Here is a 19,795-nt window from a genome sequence, read left to right as displayed (position 1 = left end):
GTGCACTTTGTGTCTTTCACTGTGTCTCACACCTGCACACACACACACCATTGGTGCTGGGGGAAAAAATAAGCACAACCGCACTTAGGTGGTAGTGTGGGGGTTAATAAAAAAAATGGAAAAAAAAAGAAAAAAAAGAAAAAAAATATAAACAGGGGATCTCCCTCCAACTCTATTTTGATTTAGTCCCTACCCTCCCCTTCACTGTTTTGATCACACAGCACTGCCCTTTGATGTGAAGGGCAGTGTTTGTCACTGGCCACATGGGTGTTTTCCTATCTTCCTGGTGGTGGAAATTGAATAACGATTCGTGCACTTTGTAAGAAAAAAGAAATAAACAGGGGATTTAAGGGCAGTGTTTGTCACTGGCCACCCGGGTGTTTTCCTATCTTCCTGGTAGTAGAAATTGAATAACGATTCGTGCACTTTGTGTCCTTCACTGTGTCTCACACCTGCACACACACACACCATTGGTGCTGGGGGAAAAAATAAGCACAACCGCACTTAGGTGGTAGTGTGGGGGTTAAAATAAAAAAAATTAAAAAAAAACAACAGAAAAAAAATAGAAAAAAATTAAACAGGAGATTCTCGGGGATCTGGGAGAAAAAAAAATAAACAGGGGATTTGATCACACAGCATTGCCCTTTGATGTGAAGGGCACTGCTGGTCACTGGCCACCCGGGTGTTTTCCTATCTTCCTGGTGGTGGAAATTGAATAAAGATTCGTGCACCTTGTGTCTCACACCTGCACACACACACACACCATGGGTGCTGGGGAACAATAAGCACTACTGCACGTCGGCGGTAGTGTGGGGGTTAAATTAAAAAAAATAAACAGGGGATTTGATCACACAGCATTGCTCTTTGATGTGAAGGGCACTGCTTGTCACTGGCCACTTGGGTGTTTTCCTATCTTCCTGGTGGTGGAAACAAAGATTCGTGCACCTTGTGTCTCTCACTGTGTCTCACACCTGCGCACACACACCATGGGTGCTGGGGAAAAAATAAGTACTACCGCAGTAAGGCGGTAGTGTGGGAGTTTAAAAAAAAACCAGGAGGCAAGCCTGGGTGTCCCCGGAGACAGAGCACGCAGTGTCCACCAACACCCTAGGGTTGTTTAGGGAGAGGTGGAAAAAAAAATAAACAGGGGATTCACCAACACTCTGGAGTTGTTCAGGGAGAGGTGGGCACCGCAGGGAATGGAGTGCATTATTTCCCCCTCCAACTCTAATTTGATTGAATCCCTGCCCTCCCCTTCACTGTTTGATCTCACGACATTGCCCTTTGATGTGAAGGGCACTGCTTGTCACTGGCCACTCGGGTGTTTCCTTTCTTCCTGGTGGTGGAAACTGAATAAAGATTTGTACACCTTGTGTCTCTCACCTGCACACACACACCATGGGTGTTGGGGGAAAATAAGTACTACTGCATTTAGGTGGTAGTGTGGGGGATTTTTAAAAAAAAGGAAAGAAAAAAAAAGAACTGGAGTGCCAGATACCCTGTTCACTCTGAGAGCTGGCTCTGGAGGGAGCTGGACCAGTGTGTGTGTGTGTGTGTGTGTAAGGACTCTCCTCCTTGACTGTGTCTGAGGGGAAGGGGACTGTCCCTGGACCAGCTTCCCCACACAAAAAAAAACGGGCTGTCAGAGGCTCTGTTCACTCAGAGCTGGCTTTCAGGGAGCTGAATCAGTGTGCAGGATTCTCCATTTTTTTTTGTCAGGGAGGGGACAAAAAAAAATTAAAAAAAATATAAACAGGGAATTCACTGACACCCTGGAGTTGTTCAGGGAGAGGTGGGCGCCGCAGGGAGTGGAGTGCATTATTTCCCCCTCCAACTCTATTTTGATTTAGCCCCTGCCCTCCCCTTCACTGTTTGATCACACAGCATTGCCCTTTGATGTGAAGGGCAGTGCTTGTCACTGGCCACTCGGGTGTTTCTTTTCTTCCTGGTGGTGGAAATTTGAATTAAGATACGTGCACCTTGTGTCTTTCACTGTGTCTCACTCCTGCGCAAGCACAATATGGATGCTGGGGAAAAAAATAAGCACTCCCAAAGAAAAAAAAAATAAACAGGGGATTGAGATTCGAGGTTTGCCCTCTTTTCCTTATGAACTGGTTTTACGCTGGGGTTTGGGGGTCTGGCTTTGCCACCCCTTTCCTCTGTAAATTGCTGTTTCTTGTAAACTGCTGTTCATTATTAACTGTTCATTTGTAATTTATACTGGTTAATAAAATTTAAAAAATACATAAACTGGAGATTCAGAACCTCTTCGCTTCAGAGGCTGACCACAGCTGGTGTACTATGCACGAGTAAATAAAGGGTGACTTGGTGGCGGTATACCAGCCTCTGTGTAGTTATTTCAACAAGACAGAACAAAAAAACCTATGTAAATAGAGAAAAACTGCAGAGAGCAACAAATCAAAGGAACTTGGCGGGTACTTGTGCAGCTAGCATGGTAAACCAGCACACAAGTGCAGCAGATAATCAAGTTGGTTAATGGAATGCTGGCTGTTATTTCAAGGAAGTTGGAGTATATAGTGGGGACGTCTTGCTGTAATTGCATAAAATGCTGGTGAGGCTACATTAGGAGTACTGAGAGTGGCTTTGGTCCTCTTTTTAAAGGACAGATATAATTTCATTGGAGGCAGTTTAGAGAAGGTTCACCAGGATGATTTGTTGTTTGGACACATTGTCTTGTGAGCAAAGGCTAAGCAGTTTGGGACTCTATTGACTGTAATTTAGAAGAATAGGGAATGTGCTAACCGAAACGTGTAAGATTCTTAAAGCTAAAAACAAATAACTGCTGATACTGGAGATGTGAAACAAAAAAACAGAAAGTGTTAGCAAAACTCAGCAAGTCTGACAGCGTCTGTGGGGAGTAAGCAGAGTTAATGTTTCTAGTCTAATGACTCTTAATCAGAACAAAGTACTATTTAATTGGTGATTTAAATGATCTGACGGTGAGCCATGTAGTTACTGATTGTGGTGCTGAATGGCCTGTTTCTGCACTGGAGGGATTCTATGAACAAACTTATTAATGTACGAATGGATCTTCATCAATAGCTGCTTCTGAGCAGAAAAGATGCTTTATAAGCAAGAGTGAAAGCCTTTCTTCCTGTCCGTCTCTGCCTTTCCCTCAACATCAAAAGTCAATGACTGATGAAAAGGAAACTTGGAAAAACCACTGCTGAAAATGTGTTGCTGGAAAAGCGCAGCAGGTCAGGCAGCATCCAAGGAACAGAAGAATCGACGTTTCGGGCATAAACCCTTCTTCAGGAATGAGGAAAGTTTGTCCAGCAGGCTAAGATAAAAGGTAGGGAGGAGGGACCTGGGGGAGGGGCGTCAGAAATGTGATAGGTGGAAAGAGGTCAAGGTGAGGGTGATAGGTCAGACTGGGGGGGGGGCGAAGAGGTCAGGAAGAAGATTGCAGGTTAGGAAGGCGGTGCTGAATTCGATGAATTTGACTGAGACAAGTGGCCTGTCTCCCCAATATAGAGGAGGCCACACCGGCTGCAGCGGATGCAGTAGATGATGTGGGTGGAGGTGCAGGTGAATCTGTGGCGGATATGGAATTTTCCTTTGGGGCCTTGGAGAGAAGTGAGGGGGGAGGTGTGGGCGCAAGTGTTGCACCTCCTGCGGTTGCAAGGGAAGGTGCCGGGAGTGGTGGTTGGGTCGGTGGGGGGTGTGGATCTGGTAGGGGAGTCGCGGAGGGAGTGGTCTCTACGGAAAGCTGATAGGGGAGGGGAGGGAAATATATCCTTGGTGCTGGGGTCCGTTTGGAGGTGGCGGAAATGACGGCGGATGATGCGCTGTACATGGAGATTGGTGGGGTGGTAGGTGAGGACCAGTGGGGTTCTGTCCTGGTGGCGGTTGGAGGGGCGGGGCTCAAGGGCGGAGGAGCGGGAAGTGGAAGAGATGCGGTGGAGGGCATCCTCATTCCTGAAACGTCAATTCTCCTGTTCCCTGGATGCTGCCTGACCTGCTGCGCTTTTCCAGCAACACATTTTCAGCTCTGATCTCCAGCATCTGCAGACCTCACTTTCTCCTTGGAAAAACCACTACTCATTGAGAAATCAAGGCTCTTTCAAGTTTCATTACTCCTAAGGAACAAGGACAACAGTAGAATAGTTGGGACTCTGGTTTCATCCTTGCAACTCCAGGAATCTATATACTTTAAATTGTCTATACCTTACTGTCAGTATAGGCAGCCTCCTTATCTCTGTCTTTTTTTTAAAGCTTACCTACATTAAAGTGTTTATTTTTGGTGCATTTTCTTGTTATAATAAAATGCCATAGTCACTCTAGTAAATCTTGGAATTGGCTCTCCATTTTTGATAAGTTGAATTGAGGTCTGGTAGCTGCAAAAAGAAAGTAGCAACTAACCAGGAGAGGGCACAATCACCTCTCTTCACCTGGTTGTAAAAACAGAGTGAATGTTTCAAGGCAGTCATCCTTCTTTAGAACGGACAGCATCTAGGAAAAAGCGATATTTATCTTGAGGACAAAGGAAGAGTAAAGGATTGAGTGGATAGGTAGACATTGAGTTCTGAGACAGAGGTACACTGAATGTTAACTCTGCTTTCTCCTCAGACACTGCCAGACGTTCTGACTTTCTCCAGCAAATTTGTTTTTGTTTCAGATTTCTAGCATCTGCAGTTCTTTATTTCATTTTCATTCCCTCAAATCTCCATTGTTCCAAGAAGAATAACCCAAATAATCCCAGCTTTTTCAGCCTAGCTTTGTGGCTAAAATTCCTCATCCCTGGACCTATTCTGATATATCTTCTTTGCATTGAATCAAGGACCCTGAAATCCATCAAGTGCAGGAATCAAAACTAGATTTAATACTCTAGCTGTCCTAAGCAGAGTTCTACAGTGTTTCAGGATAAATTTTATGCTTCTATACTCAATACTTCTAGTAATGAAATGCAAAATCCCATATGCTTTACAAACTGTTCTTACTATATTCTGATACCTTCAAAGATCTCTGCACATGAACTTTCCAGCTCCCTTTGTCTCTGTACATTCCTTAGAATTGCTATTTAATATATATTGTCTGTCCTTATTGCTTTTGCCAAAATGCATCACCTCATATTTATCTTTATTAATTCCATCTGCCACTTCTCTGTCTGACATGTCATTTCATCTGTGAACCATTGCAATCAACTGGTATCTTGTCAGTCACACCTCCAACTATAGACAGAAGGGAAGAAGGAGCTCAGTAGTTCTCTCTCACCACGCCCCTAACATATGATAGGTAATGGCAATCCTCACGAAAGAATCGAAGGAACTCTTGGTTCCCCAACACCTATTGGGAAATCTACAAAGCTCAAGTGAGGACTGCGATGAGTACCCAGATGAGTGCAGCCCCACGACACTCAAAGGCTCCATATCACCTAGAACAAAGCATTCCAGCTGACTAAACAAAAAAAATCCTGTCCTGAACAAAGGTTACTGGACCCAGAATGCTAACCCTGATTTTTCTTAGCTGCCAGACCTGCTAAGTTTTTCCAGTAATTTCTATTTTGTTTTTCTGTATCCAATTGATTGCCAATCACTCAATGCCTTCAATATTCACACCTTTTACTTTAGAATCATAGAATCCCCACACTGTAGGCACAGGCCATTCAGCCTACACCAAACCCATAACCCTGCATTTCCCATGGCGAACCTATCTAGCCTGCACATCCCTGGACACTACGGGCAGTTTAGCATGGCCAATCCACCGAATCTCCACATCTTTGGACTGTGGGAGGAAACTGGACAACCTGGAGGAAATCTACGCAGACATGGAGAGAATATGCAAACTCCATACAGACAGTCACCCTAAGGCTGGAATCGAACCAAGATCCCTGGTGGTGAAGCAGCAGTGCTACTGACTGAGCCACCATATTATTGACTACAGTGTGAGTTATTAACAAGATGTAAGCAGCAACTCACCAAGGTCTCCTTCGACAGCAGGAACATGTTAACATCAGTTACAAGTTCTCCACCGATGCACACACCATCTTGGCTTGGAAATATGTAACTGATCCATTACTGTCGTTAGGTCAAAATCCTGAAGCTCCCTCTTAATAGCATTGACATTGCTCAAACTTGTTGGTTTGCAGTCACCTCAGGACCATAAGGGGTGAGAAAAAAGATTCTACTCTTGACAGCAATGTCCACGTAATGGACAAATAGAAAAAAACTTACTGAAAGGCTGTCTAGCTCATGGTATTAGTAGCTCAAATTAGTGATCAGTTTGACATCACATCTCTAAAGATCAGCTTAATGCTTATAATAAAGGTTCCACTTTTTCTGTTTTGGCAAAATAATCAATTTCCTATTAAGTAATATGCACAGTAAAAGTTTTGATGTAATGCTTTCTCATACCTGTTACCCTGAATAGGTGTCATTTGTCCAAGCGGTGTTGAGACAGGGGTTGGCGGTTTCAAATCTCCACTTTCTGCCAATGAGCTGCTTGTGGACTGAGGTGTCTGCGGTCCTTGCAAGGAACCTGAACCTGCTATAAAAACAGAAGTCTTAGTTTTATATTTTAAATGGCATTTGTGAACCTATTAATTGATTTGAATGGGGATGTACTGTGAGCGAGCAAACAAATGAAGGAATCTATGACACACATATTAAAATATTTTGAATTTTATTATTTACTATTACTCCTTATTGATACTAAACATATAATTAATTCCACACTGCAGCAAAACCTAATGGAAGAAATACTCAACGGAATAAAGCTTTTTCCAGATGTGTCAATGTAATCACCAAAGTAAACATAGGAAAGCATGCTCACATGCTTCAGACAACATAATCAGCTATCACACTGAGAGGATAATTTACTCAAAATGAACTCTCTGTTTCAGTTTCAGGATTTGACTGTCATGAGGCCAGCAGTTAATCTGTATCGATCAACGGTCAATTAGAGACAATATGTTGATATAAAAACCCCTTCCATCTAATTAATCTTGCTGTGAGACATCCCCCAATTCAATACATTGACATTCGTATGATATCACCTGTCGGTAAACAATAGACAGTGTATTGTTGCAATTCATTCTGTCAGGCGGCAACAGGGATTCTACAACTGACTGAGTTACACGGCATGGAAACAGATTCTTTGGTCTAACTTACCTGCGTCGACCTGATCAGGATACAGAAACCAAGTAAAAATGAACGAGTGCTTGTAGAATAAGGTGACAAAATGGACTTTGTGATACTGTAAACTTCAGAACTTTAATAACTGTTCATAGTTTGAAAGAAGCAGCAATAACTCTGTCAGAAATAAATTGTTAAGGGACAAGGACAAACTTATACAAGAACTGAAAGCAATTAGTCATATCTGGGAAAAGGATGAGGTGATGCTATATGAACAAAGCTGTTTTAACAACTGCTTGATAAATGGCTACCTTATGCCACAAGGACAAGCAATTGCCCTGCATAAGAATTTAAGGATTGAAGCACAGGAAAGCTGTGTCTTCAAACGGACGAGTCAATGCCAAATGTAACAAGGAACATGGATGCTACTTCTGATAAGAAGCAAGCTGCAGACTTAATGGTTCCAGAGGAGTAGTCCATATTGTGGTTGAAAGAATCATTAATAACGTCACACCACAAACTTGAAGGATGGAACATTGCATAAGAATTCAACTCCAGAATTCCTCAAGGGCAGAACTTGGAAGAATAACACTACACAAAGATCAAAGCCTGGACATCCAGAGACAGATATAGTTGGGTGGAATCGTAGCTAAATTTCACCATTAATTGGATAATAGCCAAGTTGAGTTTTGAGGTTTAACTTTCTTATTTGAGGAGTCTTATCTTGGTTGCTACATGCAATGAAGTTTAAATAATTGTTCTAGTATTTGACTGTGACATTTCCCAATAAGTAGCCAAACTAAAGATAGCTAATGATGATTTACCCACAACAACTTGCTAGCAAGTTTACACCAAGTATGGCCACTTCAGCATGTAATTAGAGTGCTTGTATTGACCATGAATTTAAACTTAGTAAGAGCTAACAATGTTTTAAAGAAGATGACAAGGAAGAAAATTACCGCCAGCAATCAATTGCTCCCTCCAATTTTCCTTTTCTCATATTAATTAATAGGACATGGGTTTCCATGTATCTGCTGCATTCGTTTTCCTTAGTGGTAGCAGTCTTGGGTTTAGAAGATGCTGTCTAAAGATCCTTTGTGAATTTTCATCATGTGCATCATATAGCTAGAACACACTGCTGCTACTGAGTGTTGATACTGGAGGGAGCGAACGCTTGTGCATATGGTGCCAAACAAGCTTCATGAGTGTTGTTGGAGCTGAAACCATTTAGGCACGTAAGGAGTTTCCCATCACATTTACGACTTGTGTTTTGTACATGGTGGACAGGTTTTGGGGAATTAAGTGACAAGTTACTCACAGCAGGATCCTAGCCACAATATTTGTATGGCTAGTCCAGTTCAGCTTCTAGTCAATGGTAACTCCAACTGGATTGATAATTGGGGATTCAGTGATGGTAAAACCATTGAATATCAAGGGGTGATGATTAGATTCTTTCTTGTTGGTGACAGCTATTACGTAGCACTTGTGTTGGACTAATGTCACTTGTTAGTCCAAATCTGGATATTGTCCAGGTCTTACTGCTTCAGTATCTGTGTTGGCACGATAAGTGCTGAACATTGTACAATTATTGCCAAACATCTCCCATTTCTTACCTTATGATGGAGGGAAGATATTTGATGAAACAGTTGAAGGTGGTTAGACCTAGCACACTGCCCTGAGGAACTCCTGCAGAGATGTTCTGAAGGTGAAATAACTGACCTCCAACAATTACAACCATCTTCCATTATGCCAGGTATCACTCCAACCAACGGAAACATCTCACTCCCCCCCAAGCACCGATTCTCATGGACTCCAATTCTGACAGGGAACAATGATGTCATTCTCAGTCAAATGCAGCCATGAGGTCAAATGCTATTATTCCCACCTTGCCTCGAGAATTCAACTTGTTTGTCCAAGTCCAGAGCTGAGTGGTTTTGACAAAACCCAAACTAACCATCAGTGAACAGCATTTGCTGAGTAATAGCTGCTTGATAGCACTGTTGATGACACCATCCATCATAGCCATAGAGATGTACAGCTTGGAAACAGACCCTTCTGTCCAACTCATCCAAGCTGACCAGTTATCTTAATCTAGTGGACTAGGATAACTGGTCAGCATGGATGATTTGGACCGAAGGGTCTGCTCCAAGCTGTATATCTCTATGACTATGATGGATGGTGTCACCAACAGAGCTATCAAGCAGCTATTTATCCTTCTAAACCCTTCTATTCCTATACCCATCCAAATGTCTTTTAAATGCTGTAATTGTATCAGCCTGCACCACTTCCTCTGGCCACTCATTCCATATATTCACCATCCTCTGTGTGAAAAAGTTGCTACTTAGGTCCCTTTTATATCTTTCACCTCTCACCCTAAACCTACGCCCTCTGGTTCTGGGCTCCCCAACGAAAGGAAACGACTTTTTCTATTTATCCGATCCATGCCTCTCATGATTTTACAAACCTCGAAAAGGTCATCCCTCAGCCTCCAATACTCCAGGGAAAACAGCCCCAGCTTTTTCAGCCTCTCCCTACAGCTCAAACACTCCAACCCTGGCAACATCCTTGTAAATCTTTTCTGAACCCTTCCAAGTTTCATAACATCCTTCTGATAGGAATGAGACCAGAATTGCAAGCAATACTCCAAAAGCGACATAACCAACGTCCTGTACAGTTGTAACATGACCTCCCAACCCTTATGCTTAATGCTCTGACCAATAAAGGAAAGCATACCAAATGCCTTTGTCACTTTCCTATCTATCTGTGACTCCACTTTCAAGGAACTATGAACCTGCACTCCAAGTTCTCTTTGTCCAGCAAGACTCCCCAGGACCTTACCATTAAGCGTAAGAGTCCTGCTCTGATTTGCTTTTCCAAAATGTAGTACATTGCATTTATCTAAATTAAACTCCATCTGCCACTCCTCAGAACACTGGCCCATCTGATCAAAATCCCATTGTACTCTGAGGTCCCCTTCTTCTCTGTCCACTACACCTCCAATTTTGGTGTCATTTGCAAGCTTACTAACTATACTTCCTATGTTCACACCCAAATCATTTATTTAAATGATGAAAAATTGGACCCAGCACTGATCCTTATGGAATACCACTGGTCACAGGTCTCCAGTCTGAAAAGCAGCCCTCCACCACCACCCTCTGTCTTCTACCTTCGAGCCTGTTTTATATCTGAATGGCTAGTTTTCCTTGTATTCCATGAGATCTAACCAGTCTCCCATGGGGAATCTTGTTGAATGTCTTACTGAAGTTCATATCGATCACATCCACTGCTCTGACCTCATCAATCCTCTTTGTTACTGCTTCAAAAAACTCAATCAAGTTTGTGGGGCATGATTTCCCATGCTCAAAGCCATGTTGACTATCCCTAATCAGTCCTTGCCTTTCCAAATACGTGAAAATCTTGTCCCTCAAGATTCCCTCCAACAACTTGCCTACCACCAATGTCAGGCTCACCGGTCTCAGTTTACTTACAATTGAGAGTTTTTCCTTCAAGAACAATCAAGTATTAGCCAAAGTTTTTCGGTTTTCAAAACTTTTCTCCAAAAGGGAAAGTTCTTTTCTCCCTTTAATTGGTGCCTTCATACCCTCCAGTATTGACACTCAGTAAACAACAGTGTACTATCTACAAGATACACAGTGAAAATTCACAAAGGCTCCATTGACTGCATCTTCCAAAACCAAGACTGCTACATTAAGAAAAACAAGTGCAGAAAATACATGTAAACCCATTTTTTATTAATTAATAACAGAAAAGGGGTTATATTGAAGGGTAAATCAGCATATCAATCAGTTTTACTTTTTTTTTAAAGCATAATAAATCTATCATTTTGTCATTTATGAAAAGCATGAGTGACCTCATTCTGGGAAGAATTCTTTAATACCTATCCCTTCTTCTCATCCTAAAAAATGGACTTGTACTTGCTGTTTTCTTGACCTCTTTGTGGATGTGCAATGGCTATTTCCTGAGACAAAAGATTATGTTTAAACCTCTTCAAATTCAAGAGACCTTCTTGGTCTATCTTCTTCTGGAGAGGTGAACCACAGAAATTCAACTTTTGCTCATCCATGCATCATGGCAGTCCTGGTGTCAATTGTAAATGCAAGTGGCAGACACTTATGTTAAAGCTTGTCAGTCCCATTTTGCTCACCTTGTTCAGAGAGGATCCTAACACGTAGTCAACTTATTTACATTAATGGCCAATTAAGATCAATTATCAGATGCAAACTGGAATTTTCAAACATACTACAACACTGAGAACAGTCCACATTACGTAAAGATAGCTTCCCTGATGAGATGTTTCCTCAACAGTATGGTGCTGGGACCCCAATTTAACCCAATTGTTTGGGTTTTGATCCAAAGTCCAAATTTCTGGACGATCCTTGTCCATGGATATGAACTGTGCTTAGTATTCTTAGTTTGGTTGAATTAAGATGTAATACAAGTTTAACTTGATTTTCTTGCTTTTGAGTCCTGCTCTTCTAGAATTGAACCCTCAGTGCTTTATCAGAGTTTGCAACAGCTTTGTTAACCATTACCTTTAGTGATTTCCTGATTCAAATTTAACGAATCTTTGAACTGCAAAATCTTTTCATGCTGCTTGCTTATTTGAACTCTCATTTTCCAGTCGGTAGTCTCATTATATTGCTTTTGAAAATGCATCACATTTATCTATATTAAAATACATTTATCATTTGCACGACCACCACCAAGATTGTTCATATCCTCTTGTATTTTCTGGCAATCCCTCCATATTTATTATAATTCCAAATTGACATTGTTTGCAAACATCGACATGGGACTTCCAATTTTCAAGTTAAATTACTAATGTAAGTAATGGAGTCTTGCATCCAATTCCAATACAGCTGACTGGCTGTGCACTATGCAGAATGACTGGTAAATCCTAACTAGTATTGAGCTTATGCTGGAGTTTTAGCCATATACAGTTAGCACAGAAGGGAGATTAATTGAGGCTCAGGTCACTTAAGGCTGAAGTGAGGCAGCAGTGAGTGACGTAGAAGTGGACAGTAAGCAAGCTAATGTTTAAATAGGTATGCAGTCTTCCAACCTATGCTGCTGTGCTGTGCAAATTCAACATATGAGTGGACTGCTTGGAAATTGCACTGAAAATTGAAAACAAGTCTTGAATGGCTAATAATATTTTCTAAATATTGCTAATGTGTATTCCTGGCAAATGTATTTGTATCATCCAGTATGAAATTGAACATTTAACATGCCATATTAGTTGGCTATTTAGTGGTTGAAAACATAGTGCTTTGTTGTAGATTTTCAAAACATGTCTTTTGAGGAGGAGAAAGAAAATTAGGGGAAATAAAATAGTCAAATCGGGTAACAATATTGTCACATCTACTGACTATATGACACAGTTATTGCACAAATCCTGAGTGACTCATATAATTTCTACAAACAGTACTGTTATATTGTGCACCAACCCAGACAAGTCACAATCTAGGCCTGCTTTTATTACTAGTTTACGAAATCAGGACCATTAGCAACAGCCCTCACTGATCTCTGTGCCAGCAATCCAGTGACTGTGAGCAACTGCACTGTTTATTTCATACTGAACATAAACAACAGACTAACTTTAAAAACAAATTATGTACGCATAAAACTCCCTGATGTAACACATCATTCAGGAAAAAAACTTGAGAAATTACTCCAGTTTAAATTTCATAGCTAATAAAAAGCCTGCATTAAAAACAGAAATCTTATGAAAAGCTCAGCAGATCTGATAGCGTCTGTGGAGAGGAATCAGAGTTAATGTTTTGGGTCCAGTGACTCTTCCTTACAGCAGTTCTGAGGAAGGGTCAATGGACCCAAAACATTAACTCTGATTTCTCTCCACAGACGCTGCCAAACCTGCTGAGTGTTTCCAGCAATTTCTGTGTTTGCTTCTGATTTCCAGCAGTTCTTTCAGTTTTAAAAAGCTCGGATGTCTTAACTATATCAAATTAAAAAAAATGATTTTATCATGACGTTTTCTCTGAAAACTTTATATGCTGGATGGTCACATGGCTATGCTTCAAATCATTTTAAAACTGACAAACCCTTGCAATTTGTAACAAGTATTTCTTGGCTGAATTTGCTACAGGTAACTATTAATGCAGATCTGAAACAACTACAATGAAATGCAACTCAGCAATTTGGGGTAACTTGATCAGTATGCTCTCCTGCATGACGGGGTGCAATATAAGTCAACAAAACATCTAATTAGGTGGCACAGGTTTTTATACAATGTATACGGAGGAGAAAATACACATTCATAGAAAATTCACAACAATTACTGCTGTTTATCTAATACAGTAGATGAATGCAGCTGGTTTTATACAATCTCTCTCTTTTAAGCAATATATTCAAGACATGTTTGGAAATTAAGAGATTCAAAGTCAAGTTGGTGAATTGCAGCATCTGAATATGTTTTCTGTGATAAAAAAAGGATTAATTTCAAATGAGCAGGTGACTATAAAATTCATGAAAACATCAGCTATTTGTTCTGTTGCGTTCATTGAATTGAATACGAATTCCATGTGTATACCGAAGCATGGTCAGATGCAGCAAGTGTCAGCATGCGTTGCGAACAAGGATACAAAGCACACATTAACAATCTCCCTCGACTCCATAGCAGAAAACCACTTTACAGAGCCAAAATAACCCAACCTACTGCACCTGCAACTCATAACACATTAAACATTAACCTATTTCCAATCATGTAAATTTCTTAAGTGTGCAAATGCTCTTCATAGTGGTCTGTAAACTTTGTTATCACAGGGACTAAACAATGTGACACCTTAAATCTTTGTTCAAATATAATTCAACTTTTCTGAAGATGCGAATGTCAAAGGAAATATAGTTTATAAATATTCCATTTGTAATGTTCTTGCCTGAAGTCTGGGAAGAAATTTAAATGTACACATACAATTATGGTTTTCCTTCAGGTGATGTTCCGTGCGCACCAACCATGTTGTCATTACCACTTGCCTGAAATAAAACAGCCCTTTGATCCATCACTGTAGTATTACACATTGCCACCCTTCCTTTTGACGAAAAGCACTTGGCTGTATTGTTGCCTCCCATATCCATGCCCATATTTCCTGGATACTTGAATCCCTTTGTTCAACTTTCTGCCTCACCACAGTACAAAACAGCTCATACCAAAGTCTCAAAGTATATCCTAAGTCACAATTACAAAGGCAAATTAATCTCTTAGTCCTCCTTGACCTGTTTGGAGCCAGGGACATGAGTCATCACATCATTCTCCTTTACCACTCCTTCATTTGTCATCCAACAAATGGGGACTGCGCTCACCTAATTCCCTAAATATTGCAAAGAATCATCTGCAATGGCTTTTCTTTTTGTTCCTGCACTAGGACCTCTTGTGATCCACACAGGTTTATCCTGGACCTCTTCCTATTTCTTCTCTATATTCTACTCCTCGGTAATATCATCTGAAAACACAGCACCAATACTCGACAGCGCACTGACAACACATACAGGACGTTGACTCTTCTACTGTCTCTAAACTGTCAAACTGCTGGTCAACTACCAGATGAGTAAATATATGGAAGACCAAAGTGATTACCTTTGATCTCTGCTACAAACACCATTCTCTAGCCACCAACTTTATCCCTCTTCCTGCTAACTATGTCAGGCTGAACCCTAATTGCTCCCAAATTTAGTACCATATTTGATAGTAAAGTGAACTTCTTACTCAAGTGCAAGCTATCACTAACGGAAGTTTGCTTCTAGATTGTCATCCAATTTGACGCTTGCCTCAGCTTATCTGCTACTAAAACCCTCACATGCCTTTGCTGCTACCAGACTTGACGATTCCCATTTTTGGTTAACCTTTCATGTTTTATTCAAAGTCATCCAAAATTCTGCTCCCTATGTCCTTACTTGCACAATGTCACTCATCACCCCTTGTACTCTGACTACAATGGCAAAGTCATCATATTCCTACTGAACCACAGTGCCGTTCTCTAATAAGAGGGGCAACTGGTGGTTCAACCTCAGGCGAGGTGAGAGGTTAAGGAGGCAGGTCCTTCACGGTAATCTCAGCCAATTCAGCGGTTTGAATCTATGCTCATACCATCACTTTACAGTACAACAGAGCTAGCTAACCCTTATTGATCACATATATTCCTCATTAAGTAATGTTTTGATGTTGAAATTTTTTTTTCAATATCCTTTCCACTTGGTCTTGACCCTTCCTAGCTTTTTAATTTCCATCAGCCTCCTGTATATATCCAATTTTGATTGGCATCTTTGTACTATTGATAGCTTTACCCTCAGCAGACTAAATTTGATTATTATCCCTAAATCCCTCAGCCTGTCTTCCTAATGTAAGATGCTCCTTAAAACCTGCCACTTAGACCAAGCTTTCAGAAATATGTGGTTCAGCAGCAAGTTTTGCTTTATAGTGCTCAAGGATCACCGAAAGGGTGAGCTTAACCCTTTATTTCCTCTTATACTAGATGAGGCTCAGGTTTCTTTGTTTCTTGAACGTCCCATTTATTCATGCATGCAGAGGAGCTGTGCATAATCAAAAAATGACATACAACTCATATTTTACTGCAAAACAAAGATATTATACCACTTTTACAGATAATGAGCTTCCAACTGACTACTCTTACAAATAATAATTTCTGAAAGGCGACATATTTGCTCACTCCTATCTCTACCAAATCGTATTCGAGGTGTCCACATGATTATATCATCCAATCACATTCAAACCAATATCTATGTCTATATTACCCAATCATATCATTACATGTTCACATTTCAAACTGTTAACACATATCTTGTGATTACTAATAAACCTACACTGTCTATTTTTCCCTTTCAGTCCCTCCTAATGCCTGTAGTGTTTTCCTTTTCAATCATTTTGGCGCATTGATTTAAAGGTGCTTCATGAACACTTGTACTGTTGTTGTCATTAAACAAGCAAGAAAGAATTAGAGATGGTGTAAGCTCATCTTTTTTTCACCCCAGTGTACTGTATAAACAACACGTATTTAAGCCAATACAGTGAAAACACAGCAACTTTTCTGGATCCAGTGGTACTCACCAGGAGAAGGTGGTTGTATTTTCGGCTGCTTTTTGGATTCGGCAGAACTGAACATCTCAGGAGGGGGTTCTTCTCCACGTTCAATCTTACATTCAAAGGCAAAAAGGTACTGAATATATTGTTTCTTTAGTGAGCTAGCTGCACTGCTTGATGTACCTACGCACAGGGTCGTTGCCAGTTCACGCCATTTTTTGTTTTTGTTAACCTAGGGAGATTATGTGAAAATCAATGAGATTCTGATTGAATATTGTCAAATACTTTCAGCATACTTCCCTTCCAATTTAATTGATTTCAAATGACAATATTCAACAATACATATTGTGTATTGTAGCTTTCTAACCAGCTTCTCTCATTTTTGAGGTCCAACGCATTGGATTGGGGCTGAGAGAAAATGGAGAAAAAAGTAGAAGAGAGAGAATCAAGGTTAAGTAACACCAATTGGTGAATTGGCAAATTCCAGATGTCTCAAATATTGACTCACTTAAAGAGTACAGTCCTATTTGTTTAAAATAACTAGTTGGCATGCTGTGAGCAAAGCTTTCACTATTCTTTGGGTGAATGGATAGGAAGAAATAAGTAAGTGACTTGGTGTTCTCCTAAATGAGTACAGATAAATACAGATTAACACCAGAAAAAAATTACTTTCAAAGTTTAGGGAGGGAGGGGTGATCTTTTACAATTTTATATTATTCATGTAAACCTGGAGATCTTTAACTATTTCATAATAGACAGACATTCGGACTTCATGTTTCTGGTTTATTCCTGCCCTGATTCAAATGGTCCGCCATCAACGGTCATGAAATGAAGATTTGATCCCATAACTAATTTATGCTGGACTACTCATGATTATTTTCCCTGGATTACAAAGTACACTTGACTCAAATATTTAATCACTGGTCACAAAACAAGCCATGCTCAGAAGTTACAACACTGAGTTTTCACCAACTGCAACTGTTTGTGTATTCATTACATTGTGTCCAGAATCTCTGGCATTTAAGTACCCACGATCACATGAATCCAACCGTAATCACCTGACCTACAATAACCAGCAGTCAATTGTAGAATGATCCAGGTCTATCGCTCCTACAACCACAATAATCTTCAAATGTTTTAAATTCAGACAACTGATCAGCCCTTGGTACATGAAAGGCCTGTGACCAGCAGGCAATTATAGTTACACAGTGTGAACTCCTCTGTTGCTGGAGTCAGTTAAATAACAAGAGCATGACCTGTAGTCGATTGTTAAATGCATTGCTTAGTGATTTTCACCTTCACTCTGAAGATAAATGTTTTGTCCTTGCTATTAATATGACCCCATTATACCCCTCTCTGCCTCAGGGTACTTTGAGGCCCCATTTGCCCTGACCCTATATCACAAATTTACATGTTTGAATAGGTTTCTCATTTGTGCAGGGAGATTTTACTTTCAGGCTGTGCTCATTAGTTTGTGCGGAAACTTGAGCAAAACTTCATCTGGGCAAAAGTGTTCAGGATCCAGGACATTCAACAGACCAATGTACTAAGTAATATGTGCATATACATCCCTAAACAGTAGATATTTCAATATAAAATTCAACACTAAAATAGAAGTCAGCAAAGAACACATTTTACAAAACAGCAATAACTGGTCTAAACTTCATTCTTAGTTGATACAGATGCAAAGAATTTCCAAGTAGGGTCAATAATTTGCATAATACTTTTCTTTATTTCAATGAGGTTACAAGATGGCAGTGAAACCTACGCACAAGAACAGACACTGATGAAATGGGGAAATGACTCAGCAATACTTACAACACAAGCCTTAATTGCTGAGTATATTTTGCCCACTTCATATACTTTAGATGCTTTGAGACATCTCTTAAATGTTTTACCATTGCACTGTTCATTAGTTATGCATCAAATTAATGGACAAGCATTTCTCCATGTGCTTATTTCATATCAATTTCAAAAAGGAATTTTTAGAAGAACCAAATATTCAAATACTAGCCAAAACCTAACCAACAAATAATCCTAAAACACCAAAATGCAACTTGGTACCCACCTGTGCCAAACCACCAACTTCCTTAACACAGACATAAAGTCGATAAAGATCCAATGGTTTTTTGCCCACAGCAGGTAATGTGGTCACTGGTGTTCCTCTTTCCTCCATGAAGGACAGATAACGGTCTATCCACATCTTGCGCTCCTGTTCACTCCCCAGCTCATACAACCTGGTTATCTTGTCACCAGTTGTGGAAGAGTTTGATTTCTGCAATGAGCAGGCAGAACAAGCAAGAAATATGAAGGGACCTCTTTCCAATTATGAAAACTGGTTTTATTCCTTGAAAAACAAAGAGTAAGGAATCAAGGATACCAGCTCTGACAGACATTTGGTAAATGTAGTTCATTACAGTGTTTCCATCCTCATGCTCAAAGCTGACATTTCATCAATATAACAATCTGAACTTCAATGTAGTACATCAGATGTGTGACCACAGACCAAACAAAAACCTTACTAGACACAAACAGTGTATTTTTGAGCATACCCCCATCTACCCATTCATCATCCAATGATATAGTGTGAACATCACATGCAGCTACAAATGTATCCAGTTTCAATCCAGGTATTATGTATCCCCCTGATTCAGAGCACAACAAAATATTTGTTTTCTTTCCACCATTGAACTGAAGTTCTGATTTGCCATGTTGATTAAGGTAATGTGTAATGTGTTGGCGCAGGCCTGATGAGTTGAAAGGCCTGTTCCTGTGTTGCGAGGTTCTATATAAAAGTATTTTTAATTTATTTTTATGAAGCATGCACTTTGGCCACCTGGCCTAATAACAGTGACAAACTATAACTTGGAGGCGGAACTACATCTTCATTCTAGATAAAATTGAAATATAACTCCTTTGTACTTCACTTTTTAAAAAACTTGCCTTTTTTCCCTGAGGTCTATTGTTATGAACACATTAGTTTTGCTGGACTAAATGACTTTTCTTAATCAATGGATATTCTTATGATTGCATGAATTACTTGTGAATTAACAATATGAAACACAATGCAGTTTTTTGGTTTGTAACAGTTTGCACATTTTCCTCTCCAAATAAAATGAGATCTGAGCTAACATTTGCTGCAAGACATTTTGATTGATGATCAGGCATCAAAAAAGTGAAGTACGTGAAAACAGACAACAACTATAAAGAATGAATCATGCTACAGGATGAGCTGATTAACCTGTGTTAAGATTTTTGTTCTTGCACAGCATCTTTGCTTTGTTGTGGTGAGATAGATGATTTTGCTTTGGGCACACACCTGGGGGATAAAATTACTTCAGCAGTGGTAATAGGAAAATGCAAAGACAACGGAAAAGAAAATCAGAAGGTCTAAGGCTTGCCAATTCGATATCGAACAATTGCCAAAGATCAAATTCACCTTTACTGTCTTATTTGGATTGAATATTAATGATGAATAAGAAGAGAAATGGAGATTGCAAGTTCTCTTTTATAGACTGCAGAGGTTATTGGATCAAATCAAACATGTCAGGCAGCATCTGGGGAGACAAACAGAGCTAATGTTTTAGGTCAGGATGACCTTTGATCCTGATGGAATCAGGAATTT

At 40.1% G+C, this 19,795-nt stretch overlaps 1 protein-coding gene across 2 annotated transcripts in view; it reads right to left on the bottom strand.

The window, feature by feature from the left end:
* The window catches only part of arid1b (AT rich interactive domain 1B (SWI1-like)), a 583,262-nt gene that overhangs the window by 49,507 nt on the left and 513,960 nt on the right, over nt 1-19,795 (bottom strand). For both annotated transcript variants that reach the window (XM_043696151.1, XM_043696152.1), the window contains exons 13-15: nt 18,239-18,445; nt 16,198-16,402; nt 6,375-6,507 (exon numbers count right to left, since the gene is read on the bottom strand). In XM_043696151.1, coding sequence (XP_043552086.1) covers nt 6,375-6,507; nt 16,198-16,402; nt 18,239-18,445 — 545 coding nt within the window. The remainder of the gene's footprint in view (nt 1-6,374; nt 6,508-16,197; nt 16,403-18,238; nt 18,446-19,795) is intronic.

This window comes from Chiloscyllium plagiosum, chromosome 9 (assembly GCF_004010195.1).
Source record: "Chiloscyllium plagiosum isolate BGI_BamShark_2017 chromosome 9, ASM401019v2, whole genome shotgun sequence".
NCBI classification, from domain to species: Eukaryota; Metazoa; Chordata; class Chondrichthyes; order Orectolobiformes; family Hemiscylliidae; genus Chiloscyllium; species Chiloscyllium plagiosum.
The sequence above is the reverse complement of the archived record's forward strand: the minus strand, read 5'-3'. Positions and strand labels throughout refer to the sequence as shown.